General features: G+C 40.8%; 1 protein-coding gene across 3 annotated transcripts in view; it reads right to left on the bottom strand.

Annotated features, from left to right (window-relative positions):
- dock10 (dedicator of cytokinesis 10) overlaps positions 1 to 20848 on the bottom strand; it is a 299700-nt gene that overhangs the window by 253248 nt on the left and 25604 nt on the right. For 2 of the 3 annotated variants that reach the window (XM_063045871.1, XM_063045867.1), the window contains exon 2: positions 1942 to 2013. The exons of the other annotated variant lie outside the window; for it this stretch is intronic. In XM_063045871.1, coding sequence (XP_062901941.1) covers positions 1942 to 2013 — 72 coding nt within the window. The remainder of the gene's footprint in view (positions 1 to 1941; positions 2014 to 20848) is intronic. 3 annotated transcript variants of the gene reach the window in all.

The raw sequence follows: 20848 nt of genomic DNA, 5'->3' as shown, positions 1-20848 counted from the left end.
GATACACAAATCACAAAAACATTCAGAATATTAATTTTACATACATCAGTGTTCAACTAAATCTCAGTACCAGCAAAAAAATTATGTCTTCTCTCATTTAACATCATCTTATACATGCATCAGTCAGCACAAAAGGATACACACTCAATTGGATTAAGAGCTTTATTTTGTACATCTCTGACAATTTGAGGGCTGATGTAGTGGCACTAGCTAATGAATGAGATTTTCTCCTTCCTATAATTTTGTTTGCAGTTGCACCAGATGTAGTGAAAAGAGCTTTGGTAGTCCATTCTGTAAATACTAAATATTAAATCTGGTATAAATTTGTGATAATCTCCATAAAATAAAAGAGCTGGTCATTGACTTCAAGAAATGGGGTAGAGCCCACACTCCTCCAGCGCTGAGGCGAATATGGCCAAGATCTTCAAATTCCTAGGTGTAAATATCATCAACAATTTGTCCTAGTCCAGCTACATAGACCTCATGGTCCAGGAAGCACTCTGGGTACCTCTATTTCCTCAGAAGGCTATGGAAATTCAACATGTCCCCAACGACCTTCACGTGTATTTCCAGATGCACCATAGAAAGTATTCTGGCTGGATGCCTCATACAGCTTGGTCTGATAACTGCTCTACCCTAGACCACAAGAAATTGCAGAGGTGTGAGCATAACCCAGTCAATCGCAAAAACAATCCTCCATTCAATTGACTCTGTCTATAATTCCCAATGCCTTTGGAAATGCATCCACATTATCAAAGACTCATCCCACCCTGACCATTCTTTCTTCGTTCAGCCCACCTCCAAAGCTTCAGAACATAGACAATCAGGCTCAAGGATAGTTTCTATTTCATGATTATAAGACTCCTGAATAGTTCTCTTATAAGATAAAGATGAACTCTTTATCTCCTAGTTTAGCTTACTTAGCCCTTATACTTTATGAGTCCATCTGCACTCCATGTTCTCTGTGGCTGCAACACTAAATTCAGCGTTGTCTTGCTTTCCCTTTTGTACTTTCCCAATGTTCTTATGAATGGAATAATCTACCTTGATGGCATACCATAAATCCATAAGACATAGGAACAGATTTCGGCCATTCAGCTCAAGTTTGCACCACTATTTTATCATGGCTGATTTATAATCCCTCTTAACCCCATTCTCCAGCCTTCTCTTCATAACCTTTGAGGAACTGACGAATAAAGAACCTGTCAGGCTCCACTTTGAATATACCTTAATGACTTGTCCTCCACAGCTGTTTGTAGCAATGAACTCCACAGCTTCACTACCCTCTGGCTATTGAAATTCCTCCTCACCTCTATTCTAAATGAACACCTCTCTCTTTTCTGAATAAACAGTCTTATCTCTGTATCTTGGTGAATGTGACAATAATCAACCAATTGTCATTTAATTACCATCATCAATTCCATCCCCTACCTGAGTCCTGCCTAAATTGCATTTGAATATAAAGTCCCACTGAACTCTGATGCCATCTTAAGTCTTATGTTCTCATTGATAGAGGCTTCCTCCTGCTACCTCATTGATATCAGCACCCTCAGACCATTTAACACTGAAATATTCAATCATGATATTAGTGCCAAATTTCCATGTCGGTCATCCACCTTCCTTCTAAGACATCTTCTCCAAATTTCTGCTGCAGAGATACATTCTAATTCTTAGGAAGGAAATTCATCCTTCATCCAAAGGATACCTGATTCCACTTAGGCAGAAATGCATAAACATAGTCACATAGCACCCTTAATTTGAATGGATCTTTGCGACAAGTAAATGTATTTCTGATTCCATTTTGCGCTGCTGGAGAGTTTGCAAGACCAGGAGTTTTGCTATTTACTAAACTTCTTCAGTGTAAAGACAAATTCTGACCATCTTTTCTGCACTCTTTAATGTAAATGATAAGACCACCCAGATTTATTGGGTTTTACATACCTTCTCTGTGGCAACTTCACAGATCCCATTAAAGCAATTGGATTTATGAGGGGTGATTGATAAATTCGTGGCCTAAGGTAGAAAGAGTCAATTTTAGAAAACCTAGCACATTTATTTTTCAACACCGTCCCCTCCTACATTTACACACTTAGTCCAGCAGTTGTGGAGCATACGGATCCTTCTTTGTAGAAGTTGACGTCTTGGACCTCCAGAAAGTGGTCCACAGCAAACGTGATTGATAAGTTTGTGGCCTAAGGTGGAAAGAGATGAGTTATTAACTTCAAACTTTCTGCATAATCACTCAAACAGTTGACCTGCACATGCATGTAATGAGAGCTGTATAGCTCATCTCCTGCTACCTTAGGCCACGAACTTATCAATCACCCCTGCTGTGGACCACTTTCTAGAGGTCCATGACACCGACTTCTACAAAGAAGGGATCCGCATGCCCCATGACCACTGGACTAAGTGTGTAAATGTAGGAGGGGACTATGTTGAAAAATAAATGTGCTAGGTTTTCTAAAATTGACTCCTTCTACCTTGGGCCACAAACTCATCGATCACCCCTCGTATACACAATTAAATAAAGTTTGGCAGCAGAACCAGGGTTTGGCATTTAATTAAATGTGTAAAGAATGAACATAATATGGAGATCACATTCCTTAAACTGAGGCAAGTGAGTAGTATATAATAGCTCTATTATCTTCTAGAAGGACTTTCATAGACAAGTGAGTCTCCCTGAACAAACTGCATTCCATAGTTTAAACACTTCCACCCATCAAAGCTCTAGTTATATTTTAGATCACAAAATGTTTCTATGAGTGCTAGATCAAAAGAATTCAGTTTCAGTGGACTGAACATGGTGAGTTCAGTTGTCTGAATCACTAACCGTAAAGCAGAAGCTTGATCTTAACAATTAAATATAGATCTTAAAAATTTAAATAAATTTTAAAAATTAAATTTATTAATTATAAAGGTGGGAGTGGTTGTCTAAGTTCTTCTATAGCCTCCCTATTTCCTCAAAATTACCTTCACCTCCACCTATCTTCATATCGTCTGCAAACTTTGTAACAAATCTATCAATTCTATCATCCAAATCATTGACATATAACGTAAAAAGAATCGGTCCCAACACAGACCCCTGTGGAATACCACTGGTCACCGGCAGCCAACCAGAAAAGGCTCCCTTTTAGAATGAAATTAAAGTGAAAAATATTCAGAGTGCTATCTTTTTTTTCCTATCTTAACATTACTTACATTGTTAAACAGTTTTAAAAGTGCACAATAAATATCAGCACATACCTATGGGATGAAAGTTGAAATTTGGAATACTAAACATATTTTAAATTTAAATAGACTATCCTGAGGTAATGTTGATCAACACAAATAAAATTATTTTTACTAAACCAGGGAAGTGGTCAGTGGTAATTGTGTCTTCATATACAATTCACAAGACCAAATATTTCCAGTGGATTTCTCTAGTCAGAAAAAAATCCGAAAGACATTGAAGTTATTGTGACAAAAAAACCAAGTTATCAGAAGATTGATGCTGATGAGAGAGATAAGAGAGACAAATGGAGAAACGCTCAAAATGTTAATGAGAGAGGAGAGAGATTAACGAAAAGAGACACAGTTCCAAGTATTGTCAGACCAGTTGCTTTGAACCTGAACTGTTTGAGGTTTGATGGACAGGCAATACCTCAGCAGGGGGATAAAAAGAACAGGTTCACTAAGGCAAGACAGACACCACAAGATCACGAGATAACGAGACCCTGGAAAGGCGGTGTGCCCCCACAAGTTGGTGGGAGTTTGGAAGTCTGGTCGCGGGACCGACTGTAGACACACAGGGTGAAAAGGTACGATCAGCGGGAACCTGGTGTGTGTGTCCGCCCTTGCCTGGGTGCCGGGTTCACTACGGAAGAACGATCGTATCCGGAACGGAGGGGTCACAGTCGGTGACCTCAGAAGACGTTAAAAGGGCTCGCCCGAAAGCTAACTGCAAGGAATATCAAAGGTCTGTTTGAATCGAAATTTGCATTCGCTCTCTCTCTCTCCAACGGCACAACAGTGATTACTGCGAACTGTACTAAGCTGAACTGAACTCTGCGTCACTTGAGACTGATCATTTTACCCCTAGACTGCGACAGAGCTTGATTGATTCCTATTATCCTAGTTCTGTGTACATGTGTGTTTTATCATTGCTAACCTGTTGCATTTATATCCTTACGATTAGAGTACTGTGTTACTTATTTCTTTAATAAAACTTTCTTAGTTCCAGTAATCCAGACTCCAACTAAGTGGTCCATTTCTGCTGGTTTGGCAACCCAGTTACGGGGTACATAACATTATATAAAATGCTGACTCCCAATTGGAAGATTCCAATAGCAATCCATATGGAGGAGGAAGCAATCCATGATAATAATATCTGGGCGGCCAAGCTGTTACAAAGCAAATTTAGGTGCCAAGGGTATTCTCTGATCTTAATGGGTATTAAGGAGAAGTTGCAGAAGAATCACTTTCCGGCATTAACCCTATTTCTCCCTTCTTGCATATCTCATAGAATGTGGATTAATTGACCCCTGAAAATTACCACTTGTGTAGCCGACTGATAGGAGAATCAGAGTGCAGTTTAATGGTACAATGAGTGATTGGCAACATGGAAGTAAATCGGAGAATGGTTGAAGGGATTGTTCTCAGAGCTGATATAGAGTCAGTAGGGTGAATAGTCACCTTCTGTGTCATATAACAATGAAGGAAAATAGCTCTTCTGAGCAGGAAATTCTAGACTAACTTCCTTGGGATGAAGAAATTTCTTCAGATCTTTGCCCTGTATGGCCAGAACATATTTTGATTCTGTGACATCCAAACCAGGAGAAACCTGATCCCTATATATATGTCTTAAGACCAAGAAGAATCTTGTATGTTGCCACGAGATTACCTATCATTCTTCCAAACTCAACAAGTTAGGCACAGCATAATCTCCCTTCATACAGTAACATGCCATGTCTAGAATCAATCTAACTTGCTGTATTTCCACCATCGTAAATAGATTGTAACATTAGACTTGGATATTTTAGATACACTCCCTGTATAACTGAAGTAAGATGTTTCCAATGCTGAATCATACAATAAAGACCTTCCTCTTTTTTCACTTTAACTTTAAGTATATTGTCAATAATTCCTCTGTATACCATCACTTTTCAATTCCTAACCATTTAAGGTGAGTGGAGGAAAGTTTAGGGGTGAAGTCAGAGGTACAGCAGGTGTTTTTTTTTTCACAGAGAGTGGTAGGTGCCAGGAATGCACTACCTGGGATGGTGGTCGAGGCTGATAAGACTCTAAGATGGGCACAAAGTGAAAGAAAAATGAAGTGCTATGGATTATATAAAGGGAAGGGTGATTGATCATTGAGTGCATTAAAAGGTCAGCATCACATTGTGGGTCAAAGGGCTTGTACTGAACTGTATTGTTCTATGTTCTATTTAAAGGAATATATCACTTTCCAATATTTGAGAACCAGAATCACTGCCCTATATGATTTGAAGTTTGTTGTTTTGGAGCAGCAATACAAAGACACAAATTCCTATAAATTACAAGATAAATAAATACTGCAAAAAAAAAAGGAATAATGAGGTGGTGTTCATTCAGAAATCTGTTGAAGGAGGGGAAGAAGCTATTCCAGAATTGCTGAGTATGGGTCTTCAAGCTCCTATACTTCCTCCGTGACTGTAGTAACAAGAGGGCGTGTCCACAATCAACAAAGGATGTACATTTAGCCCACTGCTCTACATTCTCTACAATTATGACTGTCAGGCTAAGCACAGCTAAAATGCAGTTACAAATTTGCACATGACACCATGACCATTGGTAAAATCTCAGAGGGCAATGAAGAGGCATAGAGGAATAAGACAATCACTGGTTCAGGACAACAACCTCACACTCAGTGTTACCAAGACCAGGAAACTGATTGTGCACTGCAGAAAGGGAAGTCAGAACATACACCAGTTTCACTGAGGGGTCAGTGGTGGAAAGGGTGAGCAACTTTAGGGTGTTATCATCTCTAAGGGCTTTTCCTGGGCCCTACACAATGATGCAAGATCAATGAAGAGCCATTCATTGCAAGCCGCTCTACTTCATCGGAAGTTTGAGGAGACTTGGAACATCATCAATGACACTTGCAGATTTCTGTAAGTGTGCAGTGGAGAACATTCTGACTGGTTGACTTGACATGCAGGCTCTGACGCACAGGAACACTGAAGACTACAGAGGGTTGTATCCTTAGTCAGCTCCACCACAGGCACAACCCTTCCTGTCATTGAGGAGCTCTTCAACAGGCAGCGTCTCAGGAAGGTGGCATCCTCCAGTTTTCCATCTGCCATGCCCTCTCCCATTCATATGGCCTAAACCCTTTCTGCATCCATGTCATATCTCACCACTCAGTTTTGTATTCTCAGCAAACTTGTAAATAATACGCTTGATGCCCTTATCCATATTAGCACTTTACACTATGAACGGTTGGGATTGTGGCAACCACTAATGAACAACGACCACAACTCCGATTTGAATGTATCAAAGTTAGGATTCTGAAGAGAGCAAGCAGCACATTGGCACAGCTGGTACCATCTACTGCTTCACAGTTCCAGTGATCCAGATTCAATCCTTGCCTCCAGTGCTGGCTGTGTGGGCTCTGAATATTCTCTCTGTCAAGTTTTCCGCAAGTACTCCAGCTTTCTTCCACATCCTAGATGGTTCGCCCCCCCACCGTAAAGTGCCCCTGTTGTGCACACGAGTGGTACTTTGAACTTTGGTAGAACCTGGTGCGGCCAGTGTTAGGAGGGAAGAGGGTGTCGATAGGCATGTTTTCATGCTGTATAATTCTATAAACATGAAAATATTGAACAAGAATAAACGACCTGCCTAAATTTTCTGCTGGAACTTGCAGCACAGTGGCATGACAGTTGAAACCATTATACAAAGCTCTGTTGAATCGAGATCATTTATGACCTCTGGTGCTGCTTAGATGCACATTCGGCCTGTAGCTGTGTGGGTTTCCCCCAGCTCCAGTGGTTGTATCCAACATCCCAAAAACCTCCTGCAAATGACACCCGATGGACGTGGGTGGCCTGAAAATCAGAGGGAGTTGAGTGTATATACGAGAGAATTTATTACAGGATAAGAAAGTGGAGGATTGGGATTGACGGACAAGCTCCAAGAGATGGGACAGACAAGATGGGCTGTATGCTGCAAAAATATGAAGATGGAGACATATGAAATTAATTCTTGTGCAATTTAACAAGAAGGTTTGGAAGAATTGTATTTACTATGGGAAAACTCAACCAAAATGATACTTGAGTGGTGGAAAATTAAATTGGGCTCTCATGGTGAAATGCTTTTAGTCACTTTGTTACACAATCAGCAGTAATTTTACCAAAAGGAAAGCTCACATTTTTAAATAGGTTTTTGAAATTGAAAGGCAATACACACAATGTTAATTGATCCACAGGAAAGCAGATTCTTGTTGAAAGGCATCATGTATTCTAAAGATGTTGTTGTACCATTTGATTTAGAAAGAATGTGGCACTAGAGAAGAGTTAAAGCTGATGTTATTCAATCAGTCAGATCCAATTTACAAACTTGTCCCTGAATATTTTGATGACTTTCTGAACAGAGTCATGGTGCTTCTCAAGGAAATTCCAGCGAAGTCTAAACACATGATTAGGTAAAAGACTGCACCAATGGGAATTTCCATGGATTCACCAGAGAGCAACAACTCTTGATTTCTGAAAATAGAATTGAACTCATTCAATTCCAGCAAAGCAGGTTGTACAATCTTATTTCAGTAATATATCTTGGACTTTAATAGTAAGACAGCATGATTTATGTGTGTTTATTTGGCAGATGAATCACTGTAACATTATTCAATTATCATTTTCATTGTGTTTAAAAGCTAAAACGTTAATTCTATACTTGATTGTTTTTTTCAGTGAAGACACTTGTGCGTTGTGAATAAGCTGATTTGGAGAGACGGAGGAGAATGACATCGGAATGGCAGCATGCCTGGACATTGGATGCCTGTTTGATATGAATGGAAAACCTTCCTTTGGTGAATGTTGTGATGCCAATTTCTATGCTGGAAAGTCATCTGTTGAAGTGGGCAATGACATCTTGTAAATTGGAAGTTTTCACAGCCAAGTAACTCCCAAGACCTGAAGAGATTTCCACTCTGTTCAAAAATGTTACAATATAAAATGTTTCTATGTCCATCCTCTCTGCTGAACTCTGCAAACAGTTAAAAAAAAGCACACACTGTTGGCATGGACTAATAACGTGCTTGCTTTCCATGCACTGACAGCCAATACATTGTCTATTGAGAATTCAACTGCACTCAACAGTGTAGCATAGTTCACTGAAATAAACCTCACCTAATTATAATCCTCAAATTAACAGCACATGCCTCATCTCTTTACCAACAGCATCTGCAACATCTAAAAATTAGGCAACGTAGATTTTGTTGTAAGTAAATATCCATGGCATTTATACAATAAATCACAGATTTTTATTTCCATAGTAATTTCAATAAAGATGTACAGTTTAAGGTGACATCTACTGGCCAACATATCACAACCAAGTATATCAGCTGCAAAATGCACCTGCATTGGGACTGTTGTTTCAACATTATGCTTACAGATTTGCTTCTGATTTTCTATATGCATGCTCTTTCAGGGGGCTGCAATGTACAGCATTGTCACAAAGAGCACAATACACATTCATGACAGAACTGTACTTGTGCAATGTAATTTTTCAACACTAGTCTCAAACCAAATTTCTACAGTGCTAATTACTGCAACACATTGAACCTTGAGCTGCTCAGAATTCAGCTGACAAAGAACCCCATCGTGCATTCCACTTCCGCCTATTTTCTTCAAATAACCCCCGTCTCAATATATTTAATCAATTACGTACAGGATTATTTTTTCATAGCACTGGTTTTCCAGAAGTACGGGTGCATGTTTTAAATCCTTGTTGCTATTTCTGAGTGTCACAGAGAGGGGTGAAAGAGAAGTACAGCTTTTCCCTATTTTAATGATTTCAGTCAACTTTTTTTATTAACAGAAGGGGGTGGGGGTTGGTTCTCTGGTGACGTTCATCAGAGCAGTCAGTATAACAGGGCTTAAGTTGGATAGCATGGGAAGGCGGGAGGCAAGCAGCAGAGTAGCCAGCATAACGTTTTATAGCGCCAGTGATCAGGGTTGATCACTGTCTGTAAGGAGTTTGTTTGTTCTCCCAGGAACGCATTGCTTTCCTCTGGGTTCTCTGGTTTCCTCACATGTTCTAAAGAGAGGATAATAAAGGTTGGTGAGTTTTAGGTGTGCGACGTTAGTGCCAGAAGCACGGAGACACTTGCAGACTGCCCCCAACACATCCTTGGACTATGTTGGCTGTTGACACAGAACGCTGCTTTTCACTGTATGTGACAAATAAAAATGTTTGATATTTAATCTTTTCGTCTCATTTAGTGAGCAGGCCTGTACAACAAACCAGTCCAGGGCCCAATTTCCTCCAAGTATTCCTCAGTAAGAAGCATCAGCAAGGTCATTCTACTTTAGAAAGTTGGAGGCAAGTAAATGTCAAAGCCACAGAGCAAGCCACAATGTTATTGCCAATTTTCATCAGTTTCTCGGCTCCTGTGTCTTTCCAGGCTGGCACAGGGAATCGCTGATGCATTTCACAGCATGCAACATAGCACAGCAATCAAGTATTCAGAATAGAGGTCAGCAATCTCTATTCCAGGATGAATTTACAAATCTGAGGATTTCCTGGAAGTTTTTTGGATACCTTGGTGCTGTAGTTAGGGAAAGAAGAGGGCTGCTTATTTGCAGGGCCTCAGGAATTCCTTCAGGCCTGCACTGAATCAGCAGTGAAGTAAGTACAAGATGCCACTGACACTACTCACATCCTCTTCCGAGTGCCTCACTGAACAATGAGATGAAGTTCAAGTGATTTCATTTTTGACTGGGCAGCTGCTTCCATCCTCATAAGGTAAAGATGGTCACTGCAGACAATCCAGATAGTACCAATGACACACTCATTATAACTTCCATCTTTGCACTATCATGCTAGACCTTGGACAACAGAAAATCGACAGATGCTGGAAATCAAAGCAACACACAGTGCTAGAGGAACTCAGCAAGCCAGGTAGCATCTATGGAAAAGAGTCGACATCTCAGGGCCTGATGAAGGGTCTCGGCCAAAACATCAGCTGTTTACTCTTTTCCATAGATGCTGCCTGGCCTGCTGAGTTCCTCCAGCATTTTGTGTGTGACACTAGACCTTGGGCTGTTTCATCATTACTTTGGTCTTAGCTCCACATCCAAAGCCCATATGCAAAATATTATACTGCACCCCCCTCGCTAAATCTCATCAAGTTAACCATCAGTATTAATAAGCAATGCCTCTGCTGCCTATACAAGACCACAAAGCCCAGCTTAGTCACTGATTAAAATCAGGCCCCATTAAAGGGGAAGTGCTCAGTGTCTGAGACAATAGTCAAAATCATTGCATGAAGAGGTTTGACAGCAATCAAGCATTGGCAAAGTCTACTTTGCTGAAGCCAAGCTTCCCAACCATTTTTCACAATTTTATTACAGATTTTAACCATGTCAAGGCACCCACTGCAAGAGAAGATGGCACATCAAAGCAGTAAGGGGCAAACCATTAAAGCATGACATTTGGCTGATATTTTGCCCTATATTCATATCCTGCTCATTATACAATCTCTTCTGGTTTACGAGCTGTAGATTGTGTAGACATGCATCTTTTACCAAGTCTCTGATATTTCCAGTCCTCTTGCCATGTCTCTTTCAGAAGCCAAGATCCACAAACTAAAGTGCAAAGATAGGCTGGCAGCTCATAAAAAGGACACTTCACCTGACACTCACAGTCACATCTCAAAAGATGCACAAAGTCCTAGTATTTAAATTAATCCTACAGATTCCTTGTGTATGCAATCTACACAATGCGAGTCACCAGGTATTACCATACATCCAGGACAGTAGCATCTCTGACTTTTTGCACAGCAAAAACTTTCCAACAGCTTTCATGGTACTATTCGGTAAGAAGTTAACCCAACAAAAGAGAGGCATAAATACATTTCCAAGGCAGGAAGATGCAGTTAATGTCCTTCTGATCAGTCAAAGTCATGGGTTTGACAAGTTTGTGCACTTAAAAGAGAGTACACCCTCCACGCATCAGTGGTGGGGAGAGTAAATGTTTATCATGTTGGATGGGATGTCTATCTCTCGGTCTATTTTATCCTGGTTGGTGTAAAGCTGTTTAAATGCTGTCTGTGCTGTGCTCATCCATGCAAGTGGACAGGGTTCCATCACATTCCTTATTGTGCTTTATGGATAGTGTAAAGGGTTTAGTGGGAGAGAGTCAGAAATTGAGTCTCAGTCACACGCAATATACACTTGGAGACTTGCCACTAATTATCCTAAATAAGAATGTTGTTGAGGCAGGCACTGACACCCCATTGTGTGAGCCTTGACAATTTGTTAAAGAGCCTTCTCTGCAAAACATTGCCCCTCACAAAATTGCTGGGGAAAGTCACTGATTGACATCTCTCTCCCCATCTGCTCTTCCTCCTTCTGTGCAGCTGCAAGAAAGGACTGCACCTTCATGATGGTGATGTTTTAGAGAAAGTGGCAAGCCACACTAAATCAAAGGGACCGCTTTATACTGCACTGAAATCAACTTGCAGAGAGGTCTTGGCAGTGAATTCATAATAACGTTGTGCACAATGATACTGTATGTGTGCAATATGAGAATGTTCTGCTTCTGTGTGGATTTCTGAATGATATTAGGAGCCAGGTGTACAAACACCATAGGATAGGCTACATGGGTCACAGCCATCTGACACCAAGTAAGTGAAGAATTTAAGCTTGCCAGGTGTCCGGTATGAGGGTCTATTGGCTGCTGCAAAAGATAGTTTGTACATTTAAGGAGTGAAATCCCTTCCAGCTCTGATACAATCTTGTTTTGCCCTGGAGCTCATAAGGTGAAGTAAGTGAGACCATTCATCCCTTGAAAGATCAGGAAGTTTGCTGTCACTTAAACTGAAAATTAATTACCACAGACCAGTAAGCTGTTGAAGATTTCTTTAAACACCATAGATCTGATTCTTTGGGGAGGGTGCAGGGTGAGGGGGTAATTCTTTATATAGCTAGCACCAAGGATCCATCCATGATTTTGAAAAAATGAAGTTGGCTGATCATAGTGCCAAATTAAGCGACTTGGCATCTCATCAGAGTTGTTCAGATGAACAGTGTTGCACAAAGTGACATCACCAATTGGAAACAAAAGAAAATCTGCACATGCTGGAAATCCAAGCAACACACACACAATGCTGGGAGAACTCAGAGGGCCAGGCAGCATCTATGGAAAAGAATAGATATTATCTGTGGGCAATAGATACTAGATAGGTGATTGGCGAAGCGGTCTCCCAATCTTCATTGGGTCTCACCAATATACAGGAGGCCACACGGGACCACTGCATACGGGAGCACTGGATACAGTAGATGACCCGAACAGGCCCACAGGTGAAGCGTCGCCTCACCTGGAAGGAGAGTTTGGGGCCCTGCACGGTAGTGAGGGAGATGGTGAATGAGCAGAAGTAGCACTTGTTCCGCTTGTAAGGATAAGCACCAGGAGGGAGGTCAGTGGAGAGGGATGAATGGACAAGGGAGTCGTGTAGGAGGCGTTCCCTGCAGAAAGTAGATTAAGCTCCAAACCTGAATATGTAAATATTCGAAATACACTTCCAAGCTATTCAACTCATCCAAAAGGGTGAGACAGACTGAAATGTGTGTTCTTCATTGGGATAGCCAATAGCCAATTAGAAACAAATTTCTGTTGAGAACATAAAGGATGCAATGTAACAGAATGTTACTGTACAAAAACATACTATTTGATTCAACAAGTTCCTTTCATTCTAATGCATGTATTTAGTTTCCATTTCAATGTAACAAGCAAGGCGGCTACAGTAAATCTAACACAGCACACAGATTCAGTAATCCCTTCTGAACATAAATTAATAAACAGACCATAAGACCAAGGAGCAGAATTAGACCATTCGGCCCATTGAGCCTGTGCTATTAATCAGTCATGGCTGATTTATTATCCCTTTCAATCCCACTCTCCTGCTTTATCCCCGTAACTTTTGATGTCTTGTACCTATCAAACTCTGTTTCAAACCTACCCAATCATTTGCCTGAACAATTATCTGTGACAATGAATTCCACAGATTCACCACCCTTTGACTAAAGAAATTCCTCCTCATCTCTATTCTAAAGGTATTCTGAAGCTGTACCTTCTGGTCCTAGACTCTATTTCACTATTCAGTAGGTTTCAATGAGGTCTACCCCTCCCCTATCCTTCAGCTGAACTCTAGTAAGTACAGGCCCAGAGCCATCAGGTTAAATGATCTGAATACACAGACAGAAGGCAGCCACATGTTCTAGAAAGGGCTTCAGTCAACACATGCCAAAGTAATAAAGGAATAGCACTGTCACACACATGACAACTATCACATCTCATGTTGAAGTTTGACCTAGTAGGATTCGTTGTCAAACACAGATGCTCTGTAATTTCTAATCCTTCTACAGGAGTAATGTTTTGGTTGCAATAAACATCTTGTATGGCCTTACTGAATTCACAGATCCCAAAAACTGCAGTTTATAATTTGTGAATGTTGAGATTCTGCAGGGGCTGCCAGTACTTTGCTGAATAACACCCAAGTAAGACGTTGTGACTTGGAGTGACAGTGCAAAGCAAGGGATACACTTTTTAGTATATGGTCACCCAATTTAAGTTTCTATAACTTTAATAGGGAGAAAATTTGAAATGGAATACTAAAGGACATCAATCTGTTTGTTTTTCACTATTGACAGAAGTTGCCCGTACTAAGTTTGCATTGTAACAAGCAAACTAAATGTGATAATTTCATTTATAATCTATATGAAACTTCAACCAATATAATTTTATGTTGATACTGCAACTTGTCCCACGAACCCATCACTAATCTTTTAAGGGAATTATTTACGATTTTAATTGCAACAATATGCAGCAATTATTTTCTGTTCCTAAAGTGTACCAGATCAAAGTGCATAATGAGGGGCAATGAGTAACAGCTCCAAAAGAAAATAAGGGAAATACGAAAATGTAGACTATGGTTCACTTTGTAAGGAGAATGTAAAAAGACGACAGAAGGCAGCAAATCAAATAGTTATTAGAAAGTTCTAAACAGAAGAATGAAGAGTGGATGAATAATTGTCCTCAAATGACAGAGTTCGGGAAGTATGAAAATCACAACAGTAGATGATATAGGCTCAGACATGGGTAGAAAGCCGAAAAGTAGGATCTCCAGGGTAGCAATCTCTGGATTGCTGCCTGTGCCACATGCTAGTGAGGGTAAAAATACAATGATTTGGCAGATGAATGTGTGGCTGACAAACTGATGCAGGGAACAGGGTTTCATTTTTCCAGATCATTGCGATCCCATCTAAAGAAGGTATGATCTGTAAAAAGGGAACGGGTTACACCTGAACCTGAGAGGGACCAATATCCTTGTGGGCAAGTTTGCTAGAGCTATTGGGGATGGATGGGAACCGGAGTGATATGGCTGAGGATAGGACAGAGCCAGTGTGTAGTGAGACTGTCAGAAAGGACAGGTGAATGATAGGGCAAAATTGCAGTCAGAGGGTTGAGTTGCAGTGTAAAAGGGTGTCAAAAATCAAAAATGGTGATGGATACAGGAATGAAGATGTTAAAAGTGAATTCATGCAGTGTACAGAATAAGGCAGCACAGTTAGAGATTGACACGTATGACATTGTGGGCATCACAGAGTCGTGGCTGAAAAAAGATCATAGTTGGGAGCTTAACATCCAAGAATACACATTGTATCAAAAAGACAGGTAGGCAGAGGGGATGGGATGGCTCTGCTGTTAGATACTGAAATCGTACCCCTAGAAAGGTGTGACATAGAATAAGAAGATGTAGAATTCTTTTGGGCAGAGTTAAGAAATTGCAAAGATAAAAAGACACTAATGGGAGTTATATACAGACCCGCAGACAGTAGAAGGGATGTGGGATATATATTTCAATGGGAAATAGAAATGTAAATAATAAAGGCAATGTAATCATAGTCATGGTGGATTTTAATATGCGGATAGATTGTGAAAAAACATGCTGGTGCTGGATCCCAAGAGAGATGATTTTGTAGAATTCCTATGAGATAGCTTGTTGTTGAGCCCATGAGGGGAAAGGCAATTCTGGATTAGCTGTTGTGTAATAAACCAGATTTTATTAGGGAGCTTAAGGTAAAGGAACCCTCAGGAGTCAATGATCATAATATAATAGAATTCACCCTGCAATTTGAGAGGGAGAAGCTAAAGTCAAGTGTATCAGTATTACAGTGGAGTAAAGGGACTTACAGAAGTAGGAGAGAGGTGCTGGCTAAAGTTGATTGGAAGGGGACACTAGCAGGGATGATGGCAAAGCAGCAATGGATGGAATTTCTGGGAGCAATTCAGAAGGTGCAGGATAGATACATACCAAAGAAGAAGAAAAGGCAGAATGATGCAACAATGGCTAACAAGGGAAATCAAAGCCAACATAAAAGCAAAAGGGAGGGCATATAATAGAGCAAAAATTACTGTGATGATAGAGGATTTAGAAGTTATAAGATTGGGAGACTTTTGAAAAACCAACAGAAGGCAACAAAAAAGCCTTAAGTGAGAAAAAGATGAAATATGAAGGTAAGCTAGCCAACAATATCAAAGGAGGATACCAAATGTATTTTTCAGATATATAAAGAGTAAAAGTGAGGCAAGAGTAGATATTGGACAGTTGGAAAATTATGCTGGAGAGGTAGTGATGAGGGGCAAGAAAATGGCGGATGAACTGAATTAGTATTTTGTATCAGTCTCCACTGTGGAAGGCACTAGTAGGATGCCAGTAGTTTGAGAGTGTCAGGGGGCAGAAGTGAGTGCAGTTGTTATGAATAGGGAGAAGCCGCTTGGGAAACTGTAAAGTCTGAAGGTTGATATGTCACCTGGACCAGATGGACTACTCCCAAGGGTTCTGAAAGAAGTCGCTGAAGAGATTGTGGAGACATTAGTAATGATCTTTGCAAATGTCACTCCACTCTTCAAGAAGGCACTAAGGCAGAAGAAAATAAATTATAAGCCAGTTAGCCTGACTTCAGTGATTGGGAAGATGTTGCATTCGATTGTTATGGATGCGGTTTCAGGGTACTTTGAGGCACGTACTAAAATAGGCCCTGATGAAGGGTCTCAGCAAGTCCTGATGAATGGTTTTCACCTGAAATGTCGACTGTTAACTTTTTTCCACAGATGCTACTGACGTACTGAGTTCCTCCAGCATTTTGTATGTGCTGCCTGACAACACCAATCTCATTTTCTTTATCAAAAGTCAAAATACCAAAATGTTACAGACCTATAGTGTCAAACCTTTCCTGAAATTTGCTGACTGAGTAACAAAGCAATGATATAAAAGCTTTGTTGTTCAAATATTACCAAAGGAAATGACACTACATTGGTAGGGGCGGTGTAAAGCATTTCAAAAGTGTGTGAATAAAAAGCACACAACACTGCAAACACAGCTCAAATATTCACTTTTAACTTCTTAAACTGAATTTGCATAATCAACATGAAAAAAGTGGAAAAGATTATTCTGTTTGTCTCAAACAAATAATACCCACATGTTAATGGGTAATCAATACAAAAACACTTCACAGAAATTATTTAGTGTTTATTAACTCACAGTGTAGCAACAACACCATCTGATATATTACACCTCGAAAACTGTTGTAAGATTACTTTTATTCAGCTACTCATCAGGCTTGACAGCATTGAGACTTTCATCTAAACATTTAACTCACGTAACACTGACAACCATGGGAAACCAAAAGTACCTTCAGTATATTTATTATCGTGAATTGCTGGATGCCCCTTCCAGTTCAGTGAGAGAAAGCACATGCACCCTCATGCTCTCACCCATATGAATAGAGGAAACAAGGCAGCTTCAGGAAGCTAGAGCTCGTGCCAAGTAGCCCAGATTCAGGCAGCTTTCAATTTCATTAAATCAGAAATAGAAAACATGGAAAGAAGCACTACAGTTTGAAAGCCTACAATCATATCTTCTTAATCATGTTATACAATGCTACTTGATGAACATATTGTTTTAGTCATAAATGGCTTATGGTTATAATTTTTAGACATTTTTGAAAAATACATATCCACCTACAGGCACAACAATAGAGAGCACACTAATTACATTCTACCTATCTGTCACTTTAGTTCTTTGGAGGGGTGGAAACGAAAAGCAAGTCCTTTCATTAATCCAGTCAGGGAAAGACCGGGTGCAAGCAGTTATTTGCATCCTTAAATTCTAATAGTCTGTCAGCAGCAGATCTTTTATAGCCAGTATCTAGAAAGTTCAACAAGAGATGAAGAGTGATAGGAGGCTTGCAGTCCAGATGGAATTACAATATAATAATAAATGATGTAAATATAAACAATGTATTAGCAGGAATTGAGAAAGAAATGAGCAAAAATTGCAAAGGGAGTGGTGTGGTGTTCAGGTGAGTGTGAGTGTGAGTGTCAGACTGGACTCTGGGTATTAAGGAATCTGATGGCTTGGGGGAAGAAACTGTTATACTCTGGTCGTGAGAGTCTGAATGCTTCGGTACCTTTTGCCAGATGGCAGGAGGGAGAAAAGTTCGTATGAGGGCTGCGTGGGGTCCTTCACAATACTGTTAGCATTGCGGATTTGAGAATTAAGGGGCAAAAGTATAGGGGTAACACGAGGGGGAACTTCTTTACTCAGAGAGTGGTGGCTGCATGAAACGAGCTTCCAGTAGAAGTGGTAGAGGCAGGTTCAGTTTTGTAATTTTAAAAAAAAATTGGATGGGTATATGGACAGGAATGGAATGGAGGGTTATGGGCTGAGTGCAGGTAGATGGGACTAGGTGAGAGTAAGCGTTCGGCACGGACTAGAAGAGCTGAGATGGCCTGTTTCTGTGCTGTAATTGTTATATGGTTATATGGAATGGGGAAGAAGTGACAGAATTCTGGATTTACAATAGTTTTTAGGAAATGAAGCTGGACGGTTAGAAGTAACAGTGGGAGGGTATCTTTGTGATAAAAATCATGATTTTCCTTGATTGGGCAGATTCATGGAAAATATAAAGTACACAAAGAGGCCCTAAACTCAGGTAATGCCTGACTGAAGATTTAGTAAAAGTGTACTGGAAAAAAATGCCTGAATCTCAAGCTGTTTCATAGTAATAGGTGACATTTAAGGAGAATACTCAGGGGTTCAGAATGAAGCGTGAGCCTGCCTAATTTAGAACTCTGAATGACAAAGTAACCAGGGGTAAAATAACATTAAAAGGGGAAGCCCAGATGAAAGCAGAGAGCCAAGGAATGGATGTTGAAAAAATACCACATTAGCATAGTGGTTAGCATGATACTATTACAGCTCGGGGAGTTAGAGTTCAGAGTTCCATCCCAGAATACTCTGTAAGCAGTTTGTACTTTCTTCCTGCAGATTTTGGGTGCTCTAGTTACCTCCTACAGTCCAGAGATATACCAGTTAGTAGGTTAATTGGTCATTGTAAATTTTTCCATCATTATTTCTTCAGCAGTTTGATCAAAGGACAACTGTGCAAGCGTGTGGTCGTCAGCCAGTGAGAACAGTGAGAAGAGTTTAAAATAAGACACGTTATAGGGCGGGCGCCAGAGTAGAGGGAGAAAGAGTAGAAAGGCTTTGGCTCAACAGGGCTTCGGCGATAACAAGTCGAGGCGAGGTAGATTAACTGTGTAGAATACAGACAGGAAGAATGTGTGTGAGGCTGGTGTTCTGTGCTCGGTGTCCGATGTGGGAAGTCTGGGAGAATCCCGGTCTCCTGGACAGCCACATCTGCGCCAGGTGCGTCGAGCTGCAGCTCCTTAGGGACTGTGTTAGGGAACTGGAGATGAAGCTCGATGACCTTTGTCTGGTCAGGGAAAGTGAGGAGGTCAGAGAGGAGCTATAGGCAGGTGGTCATACTGGGGCTAGGGGAGTCAGATAAGTGGATAACAGTCAGGAGAGGGAAGGGCAGGAGTCAGAGGCTAGAGAGCACCCCTGTGGCTGTACCTCTTGACAATAAGTACTCCTGGTTGAGTACTACTGGGGGGGGACGACCGACCTGGGGGAAGCAACAGTGGCTGCATCTCTGGCACGGAGTCTGGCCCTGTGGCTCAGATGGGTAGGGAAAGGAAGAGGATGGCAGCAGTGATAGGAGACTCTATAGTTAGGGGGTCAGACAGGCAATTCTGTGGAGGAAAGAAATATGAATGGTAGTTTGCCTCCCAGGTGCCAGGGTCCGGGGTGTTTCTGCTCCCGTCCAAGATACCCTGAAGTGGGAAGGAGAACAGCCAGAGGTTGTGGTACATATTGGCACCAACGACACGGGCAGGAAAAAGGAGGAGGTCCTGAAAGCAGACTGCACCGAGTTAGGAAGGAAGTTGAGAAGCAGGACCACAAAAGTAGTAATCTCTGGATTACTGCCTGTGCCACGTGACAGTGAGTATGGGAATAGAGTGAAGTGGAGGATAAATGTGTGGCTGAGGGATTGCAGCAGGGGGAAGAGATTCAGATTTCTGGATCATTGGGACCTCTTTTGGGGCAGGAGTGACCTGTATAAAAAGGACAGGTTTCACTTGAATCCCAGGGGGACCAATATCTTGGCGGGGAGGTTTGCAAAGGCTGTTGGGGAGAGTTTAAACTAGGATTACTGGGGGGTGGGAACCAAGCTAAAGAGACGGAGGAAGAGGCGGTTGGCTCACAAATAGAGAAAGCTTGGAGACAGTGCGAGAGGGAGGATAGACAGGTGATCGAGAAGGGATGAGCTCAGACCGATGGTTTGAGATGTGTCTATTTTAATGCAAGGAGTATTATGAACGAAGCGATTGAGCTTAGAGCGTGGATCAGTACTCATTCATTGATGCAAGATTTAAATTTGATTGATATATGGAGAAGAATTAACCCAAGAGAAAGAGACTACTCGTTCTGTTCTAACAGACATAAAACTTACTCAAGGATAGATTTTTTCTTACTATCAATGAATATTCAGGACAGAGTGAAAAATATGGAATATAAAATGAGAATACTGTCAGATCATTCTTCTTTAATAATGACAGATAAGGAGGAATTGGCTTATAGATGGAGATTTAATTCAATATTATTAAAACGACAGGAAGGTTTCTTGTAACAATATGTAGTTAAGATTACAAGAGAAGAGGCTGTACTTGATCTGGCATTGGGAAATGAACCTGGTCAGGTGTCAGATCTCTCAGTGGCAGAGCAATTTAGAGATAGTGGTCACAATTCTGTCTCCTTTACCATGTCATTGGAGAGTGATAGAAACAGACAAGTTAGGAAAGCGTTTAATTGGAGTAAGGGGAAAATATGAGGCTATCAGGCAGGAACTTGGAAGCATAAATTGAAAACAGATGTCATCAGGGAAATGTACAGAAGAAATGTGGCAAAAGTTCAGGGGTATTTGCGTGGAGTTCTGCACAGGTACGTTCCAAAGAGACAGGGAAAGGATGGTAGGGTACAGGAACCGTGGTGTACAAAGGCTGTTGTAAATCTAGTCAAGAAGAAAAGAAGAGCTTATGAAAGGTTCAAAAACTAGGTAATGATAGAAATCTAGAAGATTATAAGGTTAGCAGGAAAGAGCTTAAGAAAGAAATTAGGAGAGCCAGAAGGGGCCATGAGAAGGCCTTGGTGGACAGGATTAAGGAAAACCCCAAGGCATTCTACAAGTATGTGAAGAGCAAG

The sequence above is a fragment of the Mobula hypostoma genome, chromosome 4 (genome assembly GCF_963921235.1).
Source record: "Mobula hypostoma chromosome 4, sMobHyp1.1, whole genome shotgun sequence".
Classification (NCBI taxonomy): domain Eukaryota; kingdom Metazoa; phylum Chordata; class Chondrichthyes; order Myliobatiformes; family Myliobatidae; genus Mobula; species Mobula hypostoma.
The sequence above is the reverse complement of the archived record's forward strand: the minus strand, read 5'-3'. Positions and strand labels throughout refer to the sequence as shown.